Source organism: Chiloscyllium plagiosum, chromosome 10 (assembly GCF_004010195.1).
Source record: "Chiloscyllium plagiosum isolate BGI_BamShark_2017 chromosome 10, ASM401019v2, whole genome shotgun sequence".
Lineage (NCBI taxonomy): Eukaryota > Metazoa > Chordata > Chondrichthyes > Orectolobiformes > Hemiscylliidae > Chiloscyllium > Chiloscyllium plagiosum.
In genome coordinates, this window is record NC_057719.1 from 77,249,975 (window position 1) to 77,275,685 (window position 25,711).

Here is a 25,711-nt window from a genome sequence, read left to right on the forward strand (position 1 = left end):
CCCACCCCCTCTCCGGCCTATCGCCCTCACCTTAACCTCCTTCCACCTATCGTATTCCCAACGCCCCTCCCCCAAGTCCCTCCTCCCTACCTTTTATCTTAGCCTGCTTGGCACACCTTCCTCATTCCTGAAGAAGGGCTTATGCCCGAAATGTCGATTCTCCTGTTCCTTTGATACTGCCTGACCTGCTGCGCTTTTCCAGCGACACATTTTTAAGCATAAATCCAATCAGCCTTTCTATCCCTGTATTTGCAACACTGTCATTTAAAACTTTCAATAACCCTAATGGTTCCGTCCCAGACTTTGAATAACTGATACCAGACATCAGGGTTATAGCTTAAATAAAAAGATTTAGCAATTTGTTAATAATGCAGTAGATTTGCCAGAGCAAAGTTAAGCAACAAGGTAATATACTTAACCCCTAGATTTATATCTTGCAGTCGTCTTCAATTCTCGACAGAGAAATAGACACAGTTAAGGAATAAATCAAAAGAAATAAATGAGACGTACTGATGTAGACTCCATGACCCTTATCTTTTCAGGCATATGGGACTGTGTCTTGCTTGGTTTCCTGAAGACACCAATGTATGTAAACACTTGCCAGTAGATTCTGAGGAATATTCACTTTTCACTGAGATCCTGTTGTTCGAACTTTCAAGAAGTTGATAATGGGAGGCTAACCAAGAAGCAATCAAACTTCAAACATGTAGCTTTTGAAGGCACAATGCTCTGGCCCAATATAGTCCAAAAAAAAGTTCAAGCTTTGGGTTTTTTTTAAACTGGCTGTATCCCTATAAGGCCCAGTTAACATTCAATATCTGTCATCTGTTTGAACATTAGATTCCTCTGGAGTCAAAAAGCACTTTTAACAAAAATCAACCTGCAATTAAACATTCAGGCCTGGCCTCAAACAGGTCAGAAACTGTTCTTTTAAAATAAAAAACAAACTGCTTCACAGTCCCAATGTCATCTTCAGTTTTCAGCTCACAGTTCATTGCTCCAAACCAAAAAAAGTCTCAACAGTATATTGTAAATTATTGAGGGCCCAGCACTGATCCCTGTGAAACTCCAATAGTTAAAGGTTGTCTTCATAAAAATGCCCTCCTTATCCCAACTCTTGTCTTATTTCCATGCTAATATCTCAAACACCACGGGTTTTTATCTTTTTAAGTGATGTAACATGTGACACTTACCAAATGTTTCTGAAAACCTAAATTGCATAATTGTAATAAATTGTAAAATTCTATCCACTGTTTCCTCTTTTCTATCCTGCTTGTTATCTCCTCAAAAACATTCTTAGAAATTTGCCACATTTGACTTTCTCTTTTGATTCTGTTTAATCATATGTATTCTAAATGGTCTGCCATTACATTCTTTATAATAGACATTTCCAAATAAGACTTCATTCATTCGCAGGATGAGAATTTATTGCCCATTCTAATTGCCCAGAGTACAGTTAAGAGTTAACCACATTGCTGTGCACCTAGTGTCCCATTGTAAGCCAAACCAGTTAAGGATAACACTTGTCTTCCCTAAAGGCTGTAGTTATCCGGATGGGTTTTTCTGACAATTGACAATGAAGTCATGGTCATCACTAGACTCTTCAATCCAGATTTTGTTTTTTTGAATTCAAATTCCACCATCTGCTGTGGTCGGATTCAAACCTAGGTCCCCTGAACATTACCCGAGTCCCTGGATTAACAGTGCAGCAATACGAGGCCATCACCTACCCATCTTAAGCTAACTGACCTTCGCTTCCTTTTTGGAAATCTTTCCTTTTTAAATAAAGTCTAGGATTTTTCCAAGAATCCCTGAATTTTGGATGATGACTACCAATGCATCTGCAATCTCCAGTTCTTTTAATGTCCTGGAATGTATTCTCAGGACCATAACACATTGATCTTCAGGCCCATTTTACCCCTGCATTTTCAGTGATATTTATTGTATTTATTCCCTCTTCTACTGCCCACTGATTTAGTAAGTTTTGAATATCATAAGGTGTTTTCCAGTGTGAATACTAATGTAAAATATTCATTCAACACCTCTAATTTTCTGATGCACTATTATTTCCCCTGCCTTATTTTCTTAGGGACCAATGCTGACTTTGATCTCTCTCTTCATTTTTATATCTTTAAAGAGCTTCTTGCTGTCCTTCTTGATATTAATTGCAATTTTACCCTCCAAGTTTATCTACTCCCTCTTTATTTTATTTGCTGTCTTTTAAGATGTTCCAATTTTCTGGCTTACCACTAATCATTACCATGCCGAAATAAAAGCAATTTGATGTTATCCATAATCACAACATTTCTGACACGTTCCCATTACTTCTTTAAAAATCCTACCATCGAGTTATTGTTCGAGGACCTATACACCACTCTAAGTAACCTCTTCAATTTTTCAGTTTAGGACACCACTTCTAAATCCTGGTTTCCTAAACTTAGATCATTCTTTTCCATTAGGTATTACCATGATCAATTAACAAAGTCGTATCTCCATCTTTTCCCAGCATCTTGTTCTTCCAAAACATCATTTACCCTTTAATATTCAGTGTTTAATTCATGTCATTCTGCAGCCATGTCTCTGCAATTGTTATCATTTCATCATACTCATTGCAGTTGCCTTTAGGTTTCTGGATCAGTGGTGCTGGAAGAGCACAGCAATTCAGGCAGCATCCGACGAGCAGCTCGTCGGATGCTGCCTGAATTGCTGTGCTCTTCCAGCACCACTGATCCAGAATCTGGTTTCCAGCATCTGCAGTCATTGTTTTTACCTCTTAGGTTTCTGGAGACAGTTTGGGATTTGCTTTGCTGACAGCAATGCAAAAGTGACTTTTACCAGCATAAAAGTCCAAAAAATGACAAATTTAACTCTACAATAAATTTATCCATCCCATTACAATCAAACCAACCAAACTAATGGAGGAAACAATGGTTCATATCACTTTTGTAAGTAGAAGCAAAAACACCATGTCTTCCTGCAATATAAATCCTGTCAAAGTGTGTATCATAGTTTAACATTGCTTTAACTCCGAGTGAACAGCTGAACCTCCCCAATGGCCAAATGTTTTCAAATTAAATTTCAAGTCACGTGGGGTGGGAAGACGGTACTTCCAGGTTGCTGTCCTGGTGTTAACGTAATTAGGATTACAGGTTGACTTTAACAAAAAGGTTTGGACATTGAACTTGGAGCAAATTTCATCCTGAAGTTAGAGTTCAAAAAAACTCATGTGAACCAAGACTAATCCACCTTCACGGTAGGTTACTAGCGAAATAAACCTTAGAACAGCTGCTCACCTGATTTGAATCCGTCCAATCACATTCTTTAACAACCACTATCCCTCCTTTTTGATCAGGATATTTTTGGGCAACCAGGCATTTGCTGGTTTGTAAATTGTACAGCTGCAGACACACAAAACAACAAATATATTATTTCCACATTTAAGGTTTCTGCAATGTAAAGCAAGAACTCATAGACAATCTAATTTGGATTGAAGTGCAGCCTATATCCAAGTAAACACTGCAATTCCTAAATGACGTATCTACTTAGAAAAGATAACTACTCCCCTATAATCTGGATTTTATACCTCATTTTGTTATTTTATATACTGCAACATCTCCAGAGTGGAATGCTTGGGGCCATTTCTACATAACCAAGCAACATTAGGAGGTCTAACCACAGTGAGAAAATTGGAAAATAGCATGAATTTAAACATTCAGTCAAAGCATAATACACATGATGAATGATATAAAATTTCTTCTAGTTATCCAAATAATATGTCAGCAGTGTTTGCATTTCCAAAATATTTAACTAAATTATTCCAAGAGATACTTGGGTCTAAAGATATCTGAAGTTTCTGAATTAAAGCGGTTACAAAGAATCACACTTTAAAAGAAAACATATGACGTCCATATTATTCCCCCAAACCAATCTCCCACCTTGTCATACATCTTTCATGAAAAGAGACCAATTACTTGACTTTCTCCACTCCTACAATGACATGAAAATGTGTCAGAAAAAGTACATCATTAAAAGGAATGTAATTTTTAATTAAGGGCCTGATGGGCCGTATATCAGTTTTGATAAACACCTCCAAGACACGAAGAAAAATAACGTCTTATTTCTGCATTCTTTTAGACAAGGTCACGGACTGCAATAACTGTTTGCTCTGGGGACTTGAACTGTATTAGCAGCGTCATTTTGAACAACAGTTAATGAAATTCATCTGTGGGCAGAAAAATATTGAAACAATGGTAGCAAATTATTTTGGTCATCGCAATGTAAAGACTTAAAACACCATGTTTCACAGGATCTCAATCTTCAAAAGGGTTAGGTTCAATAGGCAAACATTGAATTAGGTGATGTATAAATTTGGTATCTTCGTAGACGTAAATCAACAAGTTCCCTTGGGACCCTGACAGTGATGCCAACTATTTAACTTCTTAACCTGAAGTTTTTCCTGACAACAGTGTAAATTTAAGTGTTATTGGAATATGGTGCTCATCTCTAGTCAGGCGCTCCCCGAAGTTCTACCAATTTAGCTTGTTCATTTTTTTTTCCTTTACCAGTCTGTGTCTCCTCGAAGCTACTGCTACCTTCTTCAATGTTTACTATAATTCCAAGTTTTGTTTTGGCTGTGAACTTCAAATGTACGCCCAAGATAAAGTCATTAAATATGCGAAAAACAGCGAGTTCTGGTATGCTTGGGGACACATGGCCCAAAGAGTTGAATTTTGCATCATGTTATGAATGTTTTAATGGTTAGCTTGGGCATATCTCCAGAAGCTATCTGTACATAAATAAACCATGTAGAATGTTGATTGAATGTATTCATATGGCTTCTAACTGAAAGTACCACAGGCATCAGCAAACAAACTGTCATATCAAGTGTCTGGCCAGAAAGAAAATTCCTTTTGTTTTTAGTCAGCAACATGATTGGATGTCTCTAGCTATACATCACTTCCAGACTTGATTAAACCCGCTGCAACAAAGATGTCAATGTAAGGCCATTAACTTATTTTGTATTTGCAGATGTTACCTGATTTTTACTGGTTTTTATAACCCACTCAAGTTAAGTGGTTTACTATGACTTTTGGGAACATGAAAATCAAAAAAACTAGGGATTGTCTGAAATTTACAAAAAGCCAAGTGACTTCAGGAGAAAATGGTCTTAAATGACTTTAATTACTAATTGAAGAGATTGCTTTGGAAGGTGCTGAGTGATGAAGGTTGCTTAGCAACTGCCCCATTACATCTGGCTTCTTTTTCTGATGTATGGGTATACTGTGCATAGATTATAACCAAGCAATGCCATCTCTCTCTAAACGTTAACCTTTGCAGTAGATTAGATTCCCAACAGTGTGGAAACAGGCCCTTCAGCCCAACTAGTCCACACCAACCCTCCAAAGAGTAACCCACCCAGACCCATTCCTCCTAACTCTACAGGCAATTTAGTATGACCAATTCACCTAACCTACACATCTTTGGACTGTGGGAGGAAACCAGAGCGCCCAGAGGAAACTCACACAGACATGGGGAAGAACGTGCAAACGCCACACAGACAGTCGCCCGAGGGTGGAATCGAACCCAGGTCCCTGGCGCTGAGGCACAGAAGTGCTAACCACTCAGCCACCGTGCTGTCCCTAATATCTTGATGAAATATTTCTCCAAGGATAGTTCCGGGAATTAATATCTCCGATCTCCTCAAACCAAACTGTTAACTTAATCTTGAGCCCCATAATCCGACTTGCTACCCAGACTGATTTTCCATTGTTTTCCAGCTGACAGCAATGTGATCTTATTGTTAAGGAACAGCCTTTTTATCTTAAGACTCCCACAAAGCAGTGTGTCTCAACTCTGTCTCTATAAAAGTGTGTGGATGTGTTAGGATTAAAAGAGAAATGTAGTTAATTATCAAGCTGCCATGCAGAATTAACCAATTTGCTACATCTTTAAAGCATAGGGTTGTTTCTGATAAAGGAGAGTTATGTTTGAATTTATTGAAGAAAACATCAAGATAAGGAAAAACAAATGGACCATTTTTTGTTGGCAAAGACAGACTTTGTGCAGTAGAGCTTGGTTTCCAGTGCACTCCTGTAGTCAAAGTCATAACAATTCCTACTTGGGGAGGTCATTCAAAAAGAATGAACAGCTGGAGGTGCCGGTGTTGGACTGGGGTGTATAAAGTTAAAAAATCACAACACTAGGTTAACCTAAGAATGTAAACTTGTTTTAAAAAAAGTTTTTTGTGATTTACACATGAAAGAAGTGAAACTAACATGAAACTTAACAAGCAATCAAGGTATTTTTCAATGTGTAATTTCAGTTATAGCACACTAAACTTTTATTATAAGACACAGAATTTATAGCAGTGTACTCCACAATCACCTGATGCAGGAAGTAGCGCTCCAAAAGCTAGCACTTCCAATTAAACCTGTTGGCCTGGTGTGGTGTGGTTTTTAAACTTGAGGTATACAGCAATCTAGCTGAGCTTAAAGTCTATCTACACAGATAAATGCAGCCTCCACTTTGGTTGCAAGTGATATTGGTTTTTGTGAATTGCAGATTCCCACATAACCTGTACAATACACAGCAATGATTCGGAGATTCAGGTGTTGGACTGGGGTATACAAAGTTAAAAATCACAACACCAGGTTATAGTCCAACAGGTTTAGGTGGAAGCACACTAGCTTTCGGAGCGACGCTCCTTCATCAGGTGATTGTCGCTCCGAAAGCTAGTGTGCTTCCAACTAAACCTGTTGGACTATAACCTGGTGTTGTGAGATTTTTAAACTTAATACACAGCAAGTTTTCTTTTTAAAAAGCATGGCCACACTACCTAACCTACAACGAGCCAGGGAGAACATGTAAACTCCACCCAGACAGAATTTCTACTAGAGGCTGGAATCAAAGCCAGGGCACTGGTGCTGGGAGGTAGTGCAATTTTATTAACCGTTTTATTTCTCTTCCTTGCATTATATGAAAGAGGAATTTGATTTGTTTTGCTTTTTAAGATTAATCTGCCACTTTAACTAAAATTATCTAATACTACTCCAGAAGGATGGTCTTGTTTTAGAGAAGGTATTATAGGCAATTTCAAACAAACAAGTTAAAAGTATGCCAAATGCTCCTAGTTACAGTTTTCAACAGTACTTTATCACTTGGATACAGCCAGTTTTTAAAATGTATTAATGCACTTTATTTTCATACATTTAAAGTGTTGAGTAGGTATACTTAAACTGAGATTTTTGTTTGTGTGTACATAGTAATTCTGATTTACAGTAGAAATACCCTATACAATTGGTTTCATAGTATCCAAACAGCCTAGCTGAGGAAAAAAAAAAAGGAAGCAGTTTAGGGAAAAATGACTAACTATTTGAATGATGTCTAATTTAAAAAAAAGTGAAGGATAGAGAGTGTATAACAGGAGGTGCAGTAACTTTGACATTAAAATAATAGTTCACACACAGGACCAACAACACTTTAATATCATCCCTTCAACCAATGAAGAATCAAAATTAAACATCCACCCTCCAGCAAATGATTGTGGTATTAAATCTTACTTTATCCCAGTATAATCATGATAATAGTCTAAATCAAAAAAACAACATCCATTAGTATTGTGTTACAGACAATTGTGGGAATAATAAACACTTGGTAACAATGGATGGTAGGGGGAAAATAAAGGGAGAAACTCAGCAGGTCTGGATTTAAAAGTCTGTTTCAAAATAAAAAAGAGAAAAAATGTTAATGTTGAGTCCTGAGTGATTGCTCTGAAAAAAGTCACAGTCTAAAGCCAGTATTTTCCACTGCACCTATAAATAGGAACAATTATCCCATATTCAAAACAAAAAACTGTACAGAATACTACAAAATGACAAAGCTCAGTCAGGTAAAACCAATCTGAACTTTCCCCTTCCTGAAGGGGTATGGATAAACAGACAGGAGAAAGAAAGAACTTCAACATCAAGAGGGAAGAGGAAACAGATTTTCCTTCAAGGTTTAAAATTCAAACTTTAGAATCCTCTTGAATACTAATCAGCTTTCCCCATCTCCATCATAAAGCTTGTTCAACTTAGAAAATCAGAGCAAGTATTTGATGGCTGCAACTCACGACTGCTTGTCCCAACCTTCGCTACAGCATCCTGCATACTCAATTTGGAGTACTGACATGGATAAACTAGCAGCCTCATCACAATGCCTACTCCGACTATTTCTGTCCCGCAACATGACTTTGGAACTCGGACAGCCACTAACTTCTGTCAAATTACTGTGTACAGGGGGAGGACACAACAGAAGGAATCTTATGGCTGTTAGCTGGTCACTGAGTCAATGGGATGGACATAAATCACTGATACTACACGGTCAGTGTCCAACTATAGCATATTGTCAGCAGCCTATGTAGTAAACACACCACATGCACTTCAACCAAAATTACTACCTCTGAAAGCAACAGGAAACAGCCCTTAGTGGGATGATGGTGGATCAATGGACTTCTGAAATTCTATGGCAGAGAGTTGGCTACAGTCAGGGTCTTGGTCCTGCTAGTGTGTGGACACGGTTGGTCGGTCATAAATTATACCTAATCAGTTGGACTGCTGTTGAGGCATTTGTATGGGGCATGGTCCATTCTTGGAGCTAGTCTTGTGCAAAGACAGTATGTGCGAGAGGGAGAAAAGGAAAGTCACATAAGATGGGCTCATTGCCCTGAGGTAACTTAGGGAATATCTACAAAAGAAAGCAATTCAAGGATTGGGTTTCATAGATGACAGAAAGAGAACCTTAGGAACAGTGATCTGTGAAATCTAACACTGGCTTATACATGGGGCAAGTGTCAGAGTGATGAGGACATGGAAATTTACAGTTAGTGAGACAGGAGGAAGAGAAAACAAAAAAAGAGTGCTGAAAACAAACATCAGGGTGACAGGAACGGCAAAGCAAAAAAAACCCAAATGAAAAAAAAAGTGATTATATATTTAAAAACCAAATGGTGTCTCAGGTAGAGCTTGCAAGTCACAAGAACATGAAGTTGAAAGCTTGCCAACTTTGATCCAAAACCAAGTGGTTGCAATCACATGCCAAAGCTACTGTTCCCCCACCACCCTTGGAATGAATTTTTTTTTCCAAATTGCAGGCCTCTCATTGTGATTTTAATTGTGCCATTCAGGAATGCCATCCATCTGGCATCATTTTAAATTACCAGGTTCCTCCATTGTCTAAGAATGAATGTTAAAAATTGTGGCCTCAAGCAATCATTACAAATGCATTGTCCATACTAGTGGCCTCTTAATCAACTAAGATGTAATCAGGCTAACACTTTGAAAACATGTTCCACAGCTTTCACCTTTGAACTGTAATTAAATATGCAAAGACATGTTCTGTGCAAGGTGCCTTTTCAAGGGAAGGGGCTGTAACAACGCCTTACTCCAGAGTGTTCACGCTATGTTCAATTACATATGGTTAAATACATCGGAGTTCTTTACCAAGGCATAGCACTGGCCTCCTTAGTAAGCCTTCATTGCATACAGTTTAGGTATAACAGTGACGTGAGGGCTCAGGTATACCGGTTACTGAAATGCTGTTCTCAGTTCCTGACAGATTCTGTTATGGCATTGACACAAATAGTATGCTGGGAGTTAAAACATTCTGCATTGCCTTTGCATTTGAAGTAAAGATAACAATTCAACATCAGCAAGATCAGCAGCCAAGCCTGAGGAAGCAGCAGGTGAAGATCCACAAAAGGCAGCAGAGGAGAATGAAGAGACCCTAGAATTTGCTTAAATGCAAATTGAAATCTTTAATCTGAGTAGTTTTATAGCTATTTTTCAAAATCACCTCCAAAAAACTGATTCAGAGATTTTTTAAAAAAAGTGAAATGGAATAAGCAACTCTCACTGAGCAAGCAACCAAACTAAGTTGAACATTCTGGATCTTGTTCCAATTTCCCTAGTTGCATCGGATTCTACAGAAAATACACAGGAATGTATCATATCATGGAAGCATCTGAAAAGTCAAAAGTTTTATTTATAAATCAACTGAGGTCTGTTGAATCTTACCCTTCCCCGCTGTAGTATTTTAGACCGTTTAGGATTTTTGTTCATAAATATTGGCTGTTGCATTCTGGCTTTTCCATTTAGTCCATTAATTTTCATCTCTGGATATACATTGTCCAGGTACCACTTGAAAGATGTGCAGTTCAGTTTCTTTCTCAGTTCCAAACGCTCACTAATGTCACCATAATTTTGTTTCCGCAAATCAGGTCTTAAGGATAAGTATTGTTCCTGAAAATGGAAAATAACTTATGCATTTTAGAAGGAAACAGACAAAAAAGTGTTAACAAATCAAGGTGCTGTTTATTGAGATGTACAACATGGAAACAGACCCTTTGGTCCAACCCACCCATGCTGACCAGATATCCCAACCCAATCTAGTCCCACCTTCCAGTACCTGGTCCATATCCCTCCACACCCTTCCCATTCATATACCCACCCAAATGCCTCTTAAAATGTTGCAATTGTACCAGCCTCCACCACTTCCTCTGGCAGTTCATTCTATACATGCACCACCCACGGCATGAAAACATTGCCCCATAGGTCCTTTTAAATATTTCCCCTCACCCTAAACTTATATCCTTTAGTTCTGGACTCCCAAACCCCAGGAAAAAGACCTGTCTATTTATCCTATCCATGCCCCTCAATTTTGTAAACCTCTATAAAGGTCACCCCTCAGCCTCCGACGCTCCAGGGAAAACAGCCCCATCCTGATAAGCCTCTCCCTATAGCTCAAATCCTCCAACCTCAGCAACATTCTTGTTAATCTTTTCTGAACCCTTTCAAGTTTCACAACATCTTTCCGATAGGAAGACGACTAGAATTGCTCACAATATTCCAACAGTGGCATAACCAATGTCCTGTACAACCGCAACATGACCTCCCAACTCCTGTATTCAATACTCTGACCAATAAAGGAAAGCATACCAAACACCTTCTTCACTATCCTATCTACCTGCGACTCTGCTTTCAAGGAGCTATGAACCTGCACTCCAAGGTCTTTGTTCAGCAACACTCCCTAGGACCTTACCATTAAATGTATAAGTCCCACTAAGATTGGCTTTCCCAAAATGCAGCACCTCACATTTATCTGAATTAAACTTCATCTGCCACCTGGTCAAGATCTGGTTGTAATCGGAGGTAACCCTCTTCACTGTCCACTACATCTCCAGTTTTGGGGTCATCTGCAAACTTACTAACTGTACCTCTTATGCTCGTATCCAAATCATTTATGTCAATGACAAAAAGTAGAGGACCCAGCACCGATCCTTGTGGCACTCCACTGGTCACAGGCCTCCAGTCTGAAAAATAACCCTCCACCACCACCCTCTATCTTCTACCTTTGAGCCAGTTCTATATCCAAATGGCTAGTTCTCCCTGTATTCAGTGAGATCTAACCCTAATCAGTCTCCCATGGGGAACCCTGTCGAACGCCTTACTGAAGTCCATATAGATCACATCAACTGCTCTGTCCTCAATCCTTTGTTCCTTCTTAAAAAAACTCAAATCAAGTTTGAGAGACATGATTTCCCACGCACAAAGCCATGTTGACTATCCCTAAATCAGTCCTTGTTTTTCCAAATACATGTACATCCTATCCCTCAGGATCCCCTCCAACAACTTGCCCACCACTGACATCAGGCTCACTGGTCTATCATTCCCTGACTTGCCCTTACCACCTTTCTTAAACAGTGGCACATTAGCCAACCTCCAGTCTTCCAGCATCTCACCTGTGACTATCAATGGTACAAATATCTCAGCAAGAGGCCCAGCAATCACTTCTCTAGCTCTCCACAGAGTTCTAGGGTACACCTGATCAGGTCCTGGGAATTTATCCACCTTTATGCGTTTCAAGACATCCAGCACTTCCTCCTCTGTAATTTGGACTTTTTGCAAGGTGTCACCATCTATTTCCCTGCAGTCTATATCTTCTATATGCTTTTCCACAGTAAATACTGATGCAAAATACTCATTTAGCATCTCCCCCATCTCTTGCAGCTCCACAAAGACCACCTTGTTGATCTTTGAAGGACCCTATTTTCTCCCGAGTTACCCTTTTGTCCTTAATGTATTTGTAAAAACCCGATTAGATTAGATTACTTAGTGTGGAAACAGGCCCTTCTGCCCAACAAGTCCACACCGACCCGCCGAAGCGCAATCCACCCATACCCCTACATTTACCCCTTACCTAACACTACGGGCAATTTAGCATGGCCAATTCACCTGACCTGCACATCTTTGGACTGTGGGAGGAAACCGGAGCACCCAGAGGAAACCCACACAGACACGGGGAGAATGTGCAAACTCCACACAGTCAGTCGCCTGAGGCGAGAATTTAACCTGGGTCTCTGGCGCTGTGAGGCAGCAGTGCTGACCACTGTGCCGCCCAAGTTTCTCCTTAATTCTATTTGCCAAAGCTATCTCACGAGCCCCTTTTTGCTCTCCTGATTTCTCTCTTAAGTATACTCCTACTGCCTTTATACTGTACTGTAAGGATTCGCTCGATCTATCCTGACTATATCCTAGATATTCTTGTATCCAGGGAATGTCCTTACAATTCATTTCACAACCCCTCCAACAAAAGCTACATGAAATTCATGTTGTTATTTGTAATTAAAGATTGCAATAAAGCATTATATTCAAATTTGGTTTCCATTTATGACCTCTGAGACAGAATTTAAAAGGTAAGTCAAGAACTGGTCAAAGCCTCTGGCTTCCTTCAATTCTAAAAGCTCCATGTAACATTTCAACAGCACTCATCATGTTTTAGTACTATTTCAGTAGGTAGGTAGGTCGGACAGATGGACAGACTAATGATCAATTGCTTATATTTTGTGCAATATACCCTTGTAACATACAGGGGAATAAAAAAAAAGGACAATACATTGCAAAAACTTTAAGACATCGCATGCACAGGCCAAGGAAATGAACTTGGGGGATTAGTCTCAAAAAAAAAAACCACAACTGTAAATAATTTTAAGCAGATATCTTGGGGTTTACACTTAAACCAATTCAGTTCATCACTACAAAATGAAGTTAAAACAAAAAAAACTGAGTTAGAAATAAATTCAGGGCTTTTATTGGCAGCTTCCTAATAATAAAGACAAGATTGATCCCAGTTAGTGACATAGCTATTCTCGTCTGTGACAGCAGTACCAGCTGCTTGGACAAGTCATCCAAAACTGGATGGTCATGAAACCAAAAGTTCTAGGTTGTAAAAATCACTATACCAAAAAAAAAATCCCAGCTAGAAATACCTGTTGGGTAAGGATGTCAGATCATGCTTGTTTATATCACAAGCTATAGCTTCAGACTACAGGATGACGGTTATCCACCCAGTCGTGTAAAATGTTAATACCTTAAATCAAAATCAAATTTAAAAAGCGCTGAAAATAAAGTTCAAAAAATGCTATTCCATAAATAGCAAATTTCAAGTCTGCTAGTCATCCTATTGGCATGCAAATATTATTCCATGAACACATGTGCTAATGAAAACTTGAAGATATTAATATATTAGTGACCTAAACCAACAAATTTTGTTCATCCAGGTTACAGTTGACTAGTTGAGATGGAGAGGTAATCTATTAATCTTTCCTACAATTTAAATATAAGCAAAGAAACCTTGCACATTGAGTACTGCTCAGTCACATGTGGTCATTTTATTAAACATTAGTGTTGCGGGTTAGCAGCAGCTTGGGAGCAGATACTTTCTGTAGAATTTCTCATCCCACAGGATTATAAAATCTTATCCAACCATGCATAGGTAGAACATCAGCTTGTTTCAAACAGAATATTTGTTGATCTTTCTAAAGTGAAATACACCACTTCAGATTAAAAAAGGACAATGCATATTAGATTGAAGGTATTGCTAACCTAAAGTTAAAAAAAAACCCAATAAGTTATAGCAAGATAGGATTACATAATTTGACCAGTAGCTCAAATAGGAAACCTTATTCTAGCTGAAATTTTGATTTTGCTCTCAGTGTGGTTTCCTATGGTCAGGATTTCAAACAGTTCATTTGGTCTGAAATTATTCTATAAAAAGAATCTTAAGGTGATGACATTTGTCTTTTTTTAAATATATAAGTACCAGAACAAAAATCATAGGAAACTGAAGATTTAGGAAAACCATGCCTACTCTTAAGACAAAACTACTGTTAAAGACACTTGGGAACAGTTCATATATCATACAGTTCACATTTTACATCTGGCTTCTTAGTTACTGAAATAGTAATTGTTATTAGAATGTAAATAAATAAAGGTATTTGTGCTCATATCTTTAACACGTTGATACTGAAATAATCCATGTCATTTTTGATGTGTAATATATCAGAAAAGACTGACTAAATAGAATACAAATCTGATCATAATTATGAGCACTAAGATGATTAAGTTTTGGGTCAGTCTAATTTTTAAAAAAATTAGAAAAATGAAAGGGTCATGTCACAGTTTCTAAAGTCCACCCGACAAGCCTGGGTTTTTCCTAGGCGATTAAAAGGGGGCATCGATCATTTAACTGGGAAAAAAAAACACCACAGATCAGGCAGCATCTGAGGAGCAGGAGAAATCATGTTTCAGGCATAAGCCCTTTATCAGAAATGCCTGAGGGCTTACGCCCAAAATGTCAATGTTTCTGCTCAAATGCTGCCTGACCTGCTGTGCTTTTCCAGCACCACACTTTTGATAGTATTTTGTAAGCAGGTACACTAAGTTTCCCATTTACTTGCTAGAGAGGTGGCATCTCAAATGCTGATTTATCCTTATTGCCATAAAAAGCCCACAAAATTCATGTTATGGAGTTTGGGAATACCTTTGAACAAAGAGGCTAGGCCAGTCTATCAAGATCTGGGCAAAGTATGGCAGTTATAGTCAGCAAAATGTTGTGTTCACCACACAAGAATGCAGAAGAGGGCTCATGCTTTGAGTAGGATTACCAAGAGTTCTAGAAGAATCATCTCAAGTTAAAAAATCTTAACTGAGGAGACAGTCGGAAGCCGAGATATAGAAAAGAAATAAACCCCCAGGAGCCAAGAATCATTTTAGACTGGTCTCTGGAGATTTGTAAAGTACATCTGTGATGTGATTTTTGTTGTGCTAAGGAAAACAAGAATGTTGTGTTGTGATTTGGTTTAGAATGCAACCTAGCTATGAAAGATAGTGATTTGATTAGTCAATAGTGCTTTGACTTGTTATAGTAGCAATCTTTTAAAAAAATCCAAGTTTATTTTCTTTTTAAAGTATGCAGTTATTGGCCTCTACAGAGGTTATAACAAATTTACATGGCCAGAGAGCATGGAAGAAATTTACAGATTTCGGTTGAAAGATTAATAATCTTGAGACATTTAAAACAGCCTGGGCTGATCACATGACATTTTCAATGCTTCTGAACCCCCTGCATTGTATAGGTATTACAGCTAAAGCCGAAAAGCAGCTTAGCGACAAGCCATCTGCCTCCCACTAACTCTGGGAGAAAACGAAAACCTCAATTCATATTATAACAAACACTAAATGCTCCTACTCACTCTCTTCACAAAGGAAATTGATTGCCAGTTTGGCATCATTCCTTTCAAATGAGATGACCCCTCAGGGCCTGATGTGCCTGTGTTTGTCACATGACTAATCAGTTTGCTGAATTGCCAATATCTAAAATTTGGCGAGTTCAAGTCAGTTGCTGTTTTCTTTCTAAAAAGACAGCAGGATTCCAGTTGATGGCAACAGTCTGTCTTGGACCCTCCTCTTGACTCCAATTAGATTGCTGCTTATACTTTGTAATAAGGAATTACTGGGCCCAGCTCACGCAGGAAACAATTTGACACAGACCTCTGAAACGTTGTGAACTACTACATCAATTAAATCCTGTCCTCAAGATTCAAGAGCTCAAGTGGTCATAGTAGCCATTCCCACACATTTTATAAAAATATTTCACATCAACCTCGGATTTTTTTTCCCTGCGAGTTTATTTCAAAAACTTTGGAATCCAAAACTAGGATTTTATTAACACCTACTTCACTAAAAAAAAACCAATCATGCAATAATTCACAGGTGTAGCTGCCTGAGTGACTGGAGGCCAGTGTTCAGTGATGTACCACAAAGATCAGTACTGTGACCCTTATTGTTTGTTAGATACATAAATGATGTAGAAGGAAATGTGGAGGCAAGTGTTTGCAGATGACACCAAGATTGCTCTCATGGTTAATAGCAAAGATGATGGTCGTAGGTTACAGGAAGATATAGATGGGTTGGTCAGATGGACAGTCCAGTGACACATGGTATTTAACCCTGATAAATGCAAGGTAATGCACTTTGAAGAAACAAGATGGAGTATTTAACGAATGCTAGGACACTAAGCTTAGAGGAACAATGGAATATTGGGTAATTATTCTAGATCCCAGAGTCAGCAGAGCAGGTGAATAAACTTGTACTGTGCCACAACTGATGAAAGCAAGAACAAGGTGAATGTTTGAGTTGTACAGAACATTGGTAGTGTCACAATAGTGTCACTATTGTGTGCAATTCTGATCACCTCACTACAGAAAAGGTGATAATAACACTAGTGGTGGTACTGAGGAAGTTCACCAGGACAGGGAAACAAAACCATAAAAAGGAAAGACTAGATAGGCCTGGACTCTTCTTCTGAGCAAAGACAGAAGGATCATGGTTGAGATGTAACAAGATTGAGGGGTATGGACAAGGTCCAGAGGCAGCTGTTTCATTTGGTTGAGGGGTCCATAAGGACAAACTTTTAGGGTAAGGTGCAGAAGATTCAGAAGATTAGGAAAAACATTTTCACTCAGCTGGTGGAAATCTATAATGCACTGCCAGCAAAGTTGTGGAAGCTGGAAACCTTACAACCTTAAAATATTTGGTTGATCATTTCAATCTTGTAACATTCAAAGGATGGTCAAGTGCAGGAAGTTGGGATTAGTGCATTTTTAGTGGTTAGTTATGTCTGTGCAGACGATGGAATGCTGATGACACCTAGCATTACTTGAAGACCTGCTCAATTTGTGTTAATCTACCTATTCTCATCCTAAAAGCATTAAATATCTTAATTGTAGGGAAGTTTTCCCCAATCTGAACCTCTGTCAATCAACAACTTAAATATTCTCTTTGGTAGCATCCTATCTAGCTTGTCCAGAATGCTAGAAAAAAAAAATCATGAATCTCATCCTTGCTACCATCTGGACACCAAATATTAAATTAACTGCTTAATGTTGGGTTTAAACTCAACCACCTCAAGCTCCTTATTAATTACTAGTAGAACAGCTCACTAAACTTGAAACCTTCTTTCAAAAAAAAAGGGGAAAATATTCAAGCTCTCACCTTTTCACTTAAATCTTCAACCTTCCATGTTGATCAAGTTCCTTACATATTTGAAACATTTTAAATAAAAAATGTTACTGCTAAAAAGATGCTGGCCATAGATGTTTGCCAGGTACAATTTAAATGTTTCTTGTACCCTTCATTAGAAATAATGAGAAATTCCCCTTGTAAATATATACCTTATATTCATCCATCCAGACATGAGAAAGACGCAGAGAATTATATGCCATGGTATCCACTCCTCCTGGTGAGCCATATGGTCGCCATTTGCGGAATATATGCCCAACACGAGAACATGGGACTATTTTCAGCTGCCCACCACACATCCAAATCTGAGCCAAAAGGAATAAAGTTTAGTGTAGAAAAGTATTTAAAATGGTATTTTCAAAAACAAAAACACCAGGTATTTGGAGGTTAATACTTTTAAAGCCAGTTGCAACCAGATATCACTTAATTTTGTCACAAACACAAAATTTCTACAAGTTAAGTGTTAAATCAATAAGTGTTTACTGATCTGACCAAGCCAAAAACAATCTAAGTCACTTTGAATATTTTGCGCAAGTCAAAGGATAAAAGTCAAGAATGGAAAGTCAATTTGAAATGAGAATTAGTTATTGCATGATAAAAAAAACCATTTCTTTAAATTAGCAGGCAGCAAGGAAAGTTACCCTAAAGGAGATTTCCAGGTTTTCTCCTCCCCATATATCCATGCCACTGTCATACTGTCCCAGTTTATTGAAGTAATCCCGATTAATGGCAAACAATCCTCCAGCCATTGTAGGTGATCTGAATGAAGGAATGCAAAGAATACAGTCTAACCACATGCTAAATTGCAATAACCTCCAAACGTTTAGACCTACAGAAAGTAATTTTTTAGTTGGAGGACTACTCGGCAGTGAGCAAAAGTTCATCTTACAGTTTTTTGGCATGTGGTAATCTGTATATTTCTATACAACATTCAGTGTCTTTAGATCAATCCTCCCTTTAAAAAAAATGAAGCAAATATTACTGGATTAGTACTTGAATGGTTCAGTTGCTCCTTCTGGTCCATTCAGCAGTGAGACAGGCACAGGATCCCACTTGAAGTGCAGACCCCAGTTAAACCCTCCTCTCACGATTGGAGAAGAACTGTAGATTAGTGTGTCAGCATTGATGATATCAATCAGTGGGCAGACTACAGAGTGGTGATCTTCCTTAATTAGAGTCAGGAGAGGCTGCAGCCACATCTCGTTTACTTCACAATGACTATCGAGGAACACCAGTACATCACCTGAAGAAAAAAAAAAATGAATAAAAATCATGTTTTAAAATCCAAGCTAAAAATCAAAAAAAAGGAAAATTTGAACAAAGACAAATTCAGAACAATAGTTCAAGCTAAACCAGAAATGAATATAGAGTAGTTTGACCTATGGCAAATAGGCAAACCCTCCACTTCACCTGACGAAGGAGAAGGCTCCAAAAGCTTGTGGTTTCAAATAAACCTGTTGGACTATAACCTGACATTGTAGGACTCCTAACAATGGTAAATAGAATTGTGGTGCAGAAGGTTATTTCCACAGTTAGCAATAAACCTAGAGGCAAGTTGTTGGTATGCTAATGAATAAACAAAAAAAAGGGACTAAAACTCTACTTCTAAATTGCATACTGAACAAGGAGTGAAAAAGTAGTGATCAGGTTCTCTGGGAACCTGCTCTTTCATCAGCACAGAGGTCCAACTACAAAACTGAAGAATACACCCCTGGAAAAAAAAAAGAATTTTTTGAAAAGGAACATTTAATTTGTTACTTGACATTTTTAAAATTAGCACTTTCCCTCCAAATGAATCCATGTAAAAGCTGATGCAAGTGCTAAGGGAATCAACTCAGGATTCCCAGGTGAATCTTCAATGTGAACTGCTAGAAGTCCATTCAGGTATACGACAACTTTCAGAGGATTTGAATACAAAATGAACTTCCTAGGAAGATTGCAATGTTGTTGTATCCCTTAGTTGCAGTAAACTCAGTGCTTGCCAATAAATTACATCTGCCTTCAGGTACTGATGTGCAGAAGGAATAGATGCAGCTAATTGCAAGCAGATGTTTCTTAGCAACTCAGAATAGCTATTTTAGGTAAAACAAAAAAAAATCTGCATCTGTGTGGCTGACAATCTTATTTAAATAGTTGGCAGCTAATGATGAAAGGCAGAGGGTAGATATCAACTGTTGAATGAGTTAACAAACAAGCAGAATGATCTTTTCTTCCTTATATAGTCTGATTCAAAAGTCTTCAAGGAAAAAAAAATGTCTAAATAAGCTTTGTTCAACCATCTGTATTAAACCAGTGTGGTTTAAGATCAAAATTCAAGATTATATACTTGTAGAAAAACTGATTTTGACTAGTTGTTGTACCACATGAAACAAAAACATGGCCAAAATAAGTTGAAACAAAAGACTGAACAAATGCAGGAAAAAAAACCACAAACATCCACTTCAAATAAAAATATTCAAAAGTTCTGCAAAGCTTCACATCTGCCTGAAGTTTGACCAGAATAAAGAATGCAACACGGGCAAACTTAAATGCATTAACAAAGAAAAATGTTTCACACAGCACCATACCTGCTGCATGAGATGATCCAACCATTCTGCCACGTATTAGTCCTTCTCGCATTACATTCCTTATTAGTTTCACTTTTTTAAGTTGGTTGTTGTCAATGTACTTCTCAAGTTCATCTTTTAATTCAACTGGATATAGAAAACAAAGCATAATAAATTTGGGTGGGGAGGGATAAATGAAGACAAAGCAAACTTAAAAAGTCCTACTTTTACCAGCCAAGAGGTTTTAAAGCAAAAAAAAACCAAAACAAATTCAAGAGCAGATTTTACAAGATCAGAATAGTATATGAAGAAATCAATGCGACAATAGACATTTTAGATATTTATTATTTACTTTTTAAAAAAAAATAAAAAGAGAATAAGGAAAAAAGCTGGAGGCCAGAAAAGAAAAAAAAATTACATACTGAAATCACTCCTGTCATCCACCAGGATAATTTCATGTAATAAGTATGCAGGCGTGCGATCCAGGATGCTGTGAACTGTCCGAAGCAGTGCTGATATTGCTTCATTATAAAAGCATATAATAACACTAGCAGATGGCAAATCGGCAGGGTAGCTTTTCTCTTTACATCTATAATAGAAGACAGCTTACAATAAAACTAACATTTTCCCAGAATTCACTGCAATGTTTAGTTGAATAAAACTGGTAGCTACTTTCATAAAACACATTCTTCGAGTGTAAATATAATTCCTCGGAATGTATTAGCAGTTCCTGGACATTTCTGTATCCATGAAAGCAGCAAAATAAACTGTACTGATTTAAACTTTGCTGAAGAAAATATCTAATCTGTAAAGATTAAATGGAGAGAAAAACAAGCAGCTTTATTAAAAAGTGCAATGACAAAAAAAAAAATTCCACTTCCCACTAATCACTTGTCTTGAAGATTTCTGGAATTTCAGATAATGGAAACAAGTTCAACTTTGAGGTGACCTAAGCTTTAACCCCACTAGAATGAGGAAGTTAGCCACCAAGGACAAAGAACATGACTTTGCCCTCCACCTCGACCCCCAATATCCAGGTCATTGTATTTAAAAATCAATTTTTCAAAACAAGTCAATATTTTGAAAAAAAATGCTCTTGCACCATGTATAACTCAATGCAGATTCTTTCATATTTTTGAAAAGGCAGGACTTGCTTTGGATCTCTGGTATCAGGAATATCCCGATGATAACCTAAACGATTACTGATAAGCACGTTAAAAGCATGTTTCTGGTATCCCATATCCCGAATCTCCTGATCAGCTTCATTGAAAATCCTTCCTGAAAAGTAAGGAGATTTCACTTTAGTAAAATCCTAGAGCAAAAGTTATTTCATTTCTGAAATGTTTAAATACTTGACTAAGAGTCATACAACAAAAAAAAAAGCCTTAAAAATTCTGTTTTGAAAAAGTGTTTCAAATTCTTTCAAAAGTAGCCATTTTGACAAAGCTCAGTTCACTAATGTTACACTTTATGAAAACCAACAATACTCAACCTTAAGACATTACAATCTTGTCTCAGTACATTCTACTGCTGCGTAAGACCAGTGTGTTCCTGGTCAAAGTAAAGGAAAATTGTTACTATACTCCCAAGCTGATACCAAATGGATTGGCACATTCCAGAAGTATCAGTCAGAGACTACGCAACACTTTAAATTATTGAATGTTGTTTGTTTCATGTCTCAAGATGTCTCTCCTCCACTTCACACTGGTTTCTATTCTCCACAGAAAATAATTCAAGATACAAATGTTTTTTTTAAAAACATCTATTTTGCATAAAAAGTGCCCAAACATGTAAAACAAAAAGACACCAAGCTATACCAGCTTGCCATCAATATACCTGCAATTACTACATTTGAAGAATTCAGTTCGAGAGAAAACGATTACTCACCCAACTCAGGAGACAGCTCAATTTCTTTCAATTCTTTATTAATGGGTTTTATAAACGGAGTACCATGTTGCTGAAATTCAGGAAGCCATTTATGACTTTGTATTACTGGAGGCTGAAATTTCTGTGCTACTCCTGGATTCCCCTGGAAGGGCACATTACTGAAAGTATATTTTTCCCAATTTAGATTGAAATAGATGAACAGGAGAAATGTCCAAAGCAACGAAGAAAAAAGGCATCCATAACAGAAATAGTGGAACCTGATACTACCCATGATAGTCCTAGCATTGTCAGAGGCCCATTCTTCTTACCCTGAAAGTGATAAAACAAAAATCGCTCATTCAGAATAAAATCAGTAAATGTCACATCCACTGAAATATGCATAAGCAACTAGAAGCTACAGGCAAAAAAAAATCCTCCATTAAAAAGATTAACTCAAAGGAGTTTTTGCTGATCAAGCAAAGAGATTAGGGATGCTAGAATTATCACTAGAGGAGGCGCGTTTAAAAATTTTGATAATTTGTACGAGTAAGACAAGAAACAATTATTGACCCTATTGCCGTGAGAAACTAAGTTTCTGAGAATCTTTAAGGCACGTTCTGCTTTTAAAAAAAGGGAAGTAGGACAACTTTTTGAATAGCTCTTTCAGAAACAACCAAGACAAACATGAAGACATGTTGTATGCTTCCAAGTTTTCTTATGTCAGAAAATTTCCCTGAAATTCCAGAAAAGTTAATCTTACAGGTTGCACATTAGATAAGTGTAAACATTTGAATTCAGCGCAGAGTTTTAAAGCAAGCTTTTCACTACATTCACCCCATTTATTAACATGAAGATGCAAATTTATTGTAAATAGGAAACATCTATGCTTCAAAAAACATTTAAAAATAAAATGGAGACAAATCTCTAAATTCAAAGGAAAGGGGATTCTCCCAACATGTTGAACAAAAATCAAACCCTTCAATTAATAACAATGAAGCAGATTTTTACTTATTTATCTGAACACTGATAGGACATTTTCACTCTTGGCACAAACTCACTGCCCTCACTGCAGTTACTAAGAATTTTCCACTGGTTGGCTGCTCTATTATTAATTCCATAAGATCAAAAGATGCAGGAGCAGAATTAGGCCATTTCACCTAGTGAGTCTGTTCCACCATTTGATTATGGCCAATATTTCTCAACCCCATTTTCCTGCTTTCTCTTGGTAAGCAACAATGTCTTCATTAAGAGTCTGTCAATCACTGTCTAAAGTACACTCAATGACCTGGCCTCCAGCTTTTGCAGCAATGAGTTCCACAAATACACCACCTTCTGATAAAATTCAGAATCACTTCCATTCTAAAGGGTCATTCCTTCATTCTGAGACTGTGCCTCTAAGGTCTTAGCCTCTCCTACCAGTGGATACATATTCTTCACATTCACTATCCAGGCTTCTCTGTATTTTGAGAGTTTTAACAAGATCCACCCCCTCCTCCTAAACCCCATTGAATATAGACTCAGGTTCCTCAACTGCCACTCTCATCCCAGAATCACTCTTGTGAACCTCCTCTGGCTATCCTCCAAAACTAGCCTAGTTTTCCTTCAATAAAGGAACCCAAAAAATACTTAGTGTTCCAAATCCAATCTGGCCAGAGTCTACTACAACCTCAGCACCACATCCCTGCTCTTGTATTCTAATCCTCAGAATAAATACTGCCATTGAATTTGCCTTCCAAATGGAACCTGAATGTTAACCTTAAGCATATCCTTAACTAAGGCTCCCAAATACCTTTCTGCTTCAGATTTCTAAAGCCTTTCCTCTCTAAAAAAGTCTACAATTATTCTGCCAGTAAAAGTGCATTATCTTAATGCTCTACATTGGGTTCCATCCACCACTTTGTCCATTCTCCTAACCTGTTCAAGTCCTTCTACAGCCTCCCTACTGCATCAACACTACTGCTCCCTCCAACTATATTTGTCTCATCTGTTCCGATGAATGCTATAAGACAGATAAAATATATGCTTCTCTGATTATTTTTAAGAACCCTATGCACTTGTAGATTTTGATAATTCAAAGTAAAGTAGAAAAGAGAAAATCTTGGAAGGGTCACAATGGAAAATAATCTCATCTGGGCATCAACACATTCATATTCAACTTAAAGTTGTATCAGCGTCTGTCAAACAGACCTGACATTAATATTTGTTAATATTCACTTTAGGACACCATCTTCAAAAATAAGTATTCAAATCCTTTTTAAGCCAGCAAGATAACATTAGCAATGATGCTTAATTAAACCCTTTAGCCTTGCATGGGGCTAGCTAATTACATCAAATGATTACAACACTTTTATCCACCCTATTCCCTCAACAGACTAAAACATAGTGAAGAGCAGCGAGAAGGAACCGGAAAACCTGCAGGCTGAAAGACCACTCGATAGTGCCTTGAAAGAATGCTCAAAATCTTCTAAGAACAAACACTGAGGAGGTAGGAGTCACCAGCAACTACAGGGAGCATGCATGACTGGGGAGCCGTGCCCACACGCAGAGCGCGAGCGTGGCCACGAGGGACTCTTAACTAACCCACCTGTACCCACTGATTCCAGGGATGCTCCCCGCTCCGCCTTTTATACCGACCACGGAACAATTAGTGCGCAAGCGCTGGGTTCCAACTGAATCAGCTCGCGCCGAACCCCCATTCCACCAGATTTCAGCGGAATCGCCAGCGTTGTCCTCGCGCCACTCACCCACTCTTCTCTCAATAATGAGGGGCCACAGACGCGAACCCCGCACCCGCCTCGCCGGTCAACCCTTTGGCTGGCTAGCGTTTTTCTTTGCCCGCCTCTGCTTCACCGTGGGGACGGGACAGCCGTCAATAAGCCGGTGTATGCTGGGTGAGCCGGGAGGGCCAAGGCGTGAGGTCGATTGACAGTCGCTGGGGGCGGGGCACGATGTTGATCATTTCCAAACGCTCGGGGCGGGGCGAACGATCAGTGATTGTCAGCGGCTCTGGGCGGGGTCAGAGGTACGTGATTGTGAGGCGCTTGGGGCGGGGCGACTGATTGGTGATTGTCAGTCGTTCGGAGAGCTGCGTTCGATCGGTGATTGACAGGCGCTTGGGGAGGGGCGTTCGGTTATTGTAAGCCGGAATGTGCAGATCGAAAAGACTTCGACAGAGGCATAAAGGTTACATTGCAAAGGGTGCGCTAGGCAGTTAGCAAGACCAATATTATTTGAGGCTAGAGAATCCATTCATCAGTCTAATAAAGACTGGGAAGAAGCTGTTCCTGATCCTGCTGGAGTTCAGGCTTGTGCATCTTCTGCCTGACTGAAGAGGTTGTGGGAGGTCATTACTGAGGTGCAATGGTTCTTTGGTGATGTTGGTAGCCTTTCCACAGAAGCGAGCCATGTTGATGGAGTCCATGGAGGAAGGTGGGCTTCTGTGATGGTCTGGGCTGTGCACGTCATCTTCTGTAGTTTCTTACGGTCCTGGGCAGAACAGTTGCCATACCTGGCCGTTATGCATCCAGACAGCATATTTTCTATTGTGCATCTGTACAAGTTGGCGAGGGTCCTTGTGGACATGCCAAATGTTCTGAGCTGCCTGAGGAATAAGAGGTGTTGTGCCTTATAGAGTCATAGAGATGTACAGCATGGAAACAGACCCTTCGGTCCAACCTGTCCATGCGGAGCAGATATCCCAACCCAATCTAGTCCCACCTGCTAGCACCCGACCAATATCCCTCCAAACCATTCCTATTCATATACCCATCCAAATGCCTCTTAAATGTTGCAATTGTACCAGCCTCCACCACATCCTTTGAGGAGAAAGTGAGGACTGCAGATGCTGGAGATCAGAGCTGAAAATGTGTTGCTGGAAAAGCGCAGCAGGTCAAGCAGCATCCA

General features: G+C 38.6%; 1 protein-coding gene across 4 annotated transcripts in view; it reads right to left on the reverse strand.

Annotated features, from left to right (window-relative positions):
* LOC122553801 (polypeptide N-acetylgalactosaminyltransferase 11-like) overlaps positions 1 to 24,774 on the reverse strand; it is a 35,109-nt gene extending 10,335 nt beyond the window's left edge. Inside the window, exons 1-10 of one of the 4 annotated variants that reach the window (XM_043698144.1) lie at positions 24,553 to 24,774; positions 21,830 to 22,138; positions 21,097 to 21,220; positions 20,365 to 20,531; positions 19,964 to 20,089; positions 18,390 to 18,639; positions 18,038 to 18,155; positions 17,549 to 17,701; positions 10,053 to 10,277; positions 3,294 to 3,398 (exon numbers count right to left, since the gene is read on the reverse strand). In XM_043698144.1, the coding sequence (XP_043554079.1) occupies positions 3,294 to 3,398; positions 10,053 to 10,277; positions 17,549 to 17,701; positions 18,038 to 18,155; positions 18,390 to 18,639; positions 19,964 to 20,089; positions 20,365 to 20,531; positions 21,097 to 21,220; positions 21,830 to 22,100 (1,539 nt within the window). In that variant the 5' untranslated portion in view covers positions 22,101 to 22,138; positions 24,553 to 24,774. Of the gene's footprint in view, positions 1 to 3,293; positions 3,399 to 10,052; positions 10,278 to 17,548; positions 17,702 to 18,037; positions 18,156 to 18,389; positions 18,640 to 19,963; positions 20,090 to 20,364; positions 20,532 to 21,096; positions 21,221 to 21,829; positions 22,139 to 23,995; positions 24,015 to 24,220; positions 24,359 to 24,392 lie in introns of those variants that run through there. The other 3 variants (XM_043698145.1, XM_043698146.1, XM_043698148.1) reach the window with 3 other exon arrangements.
* Positions 24,775 to 25,711: the final 937 nt, after the last annotated feature.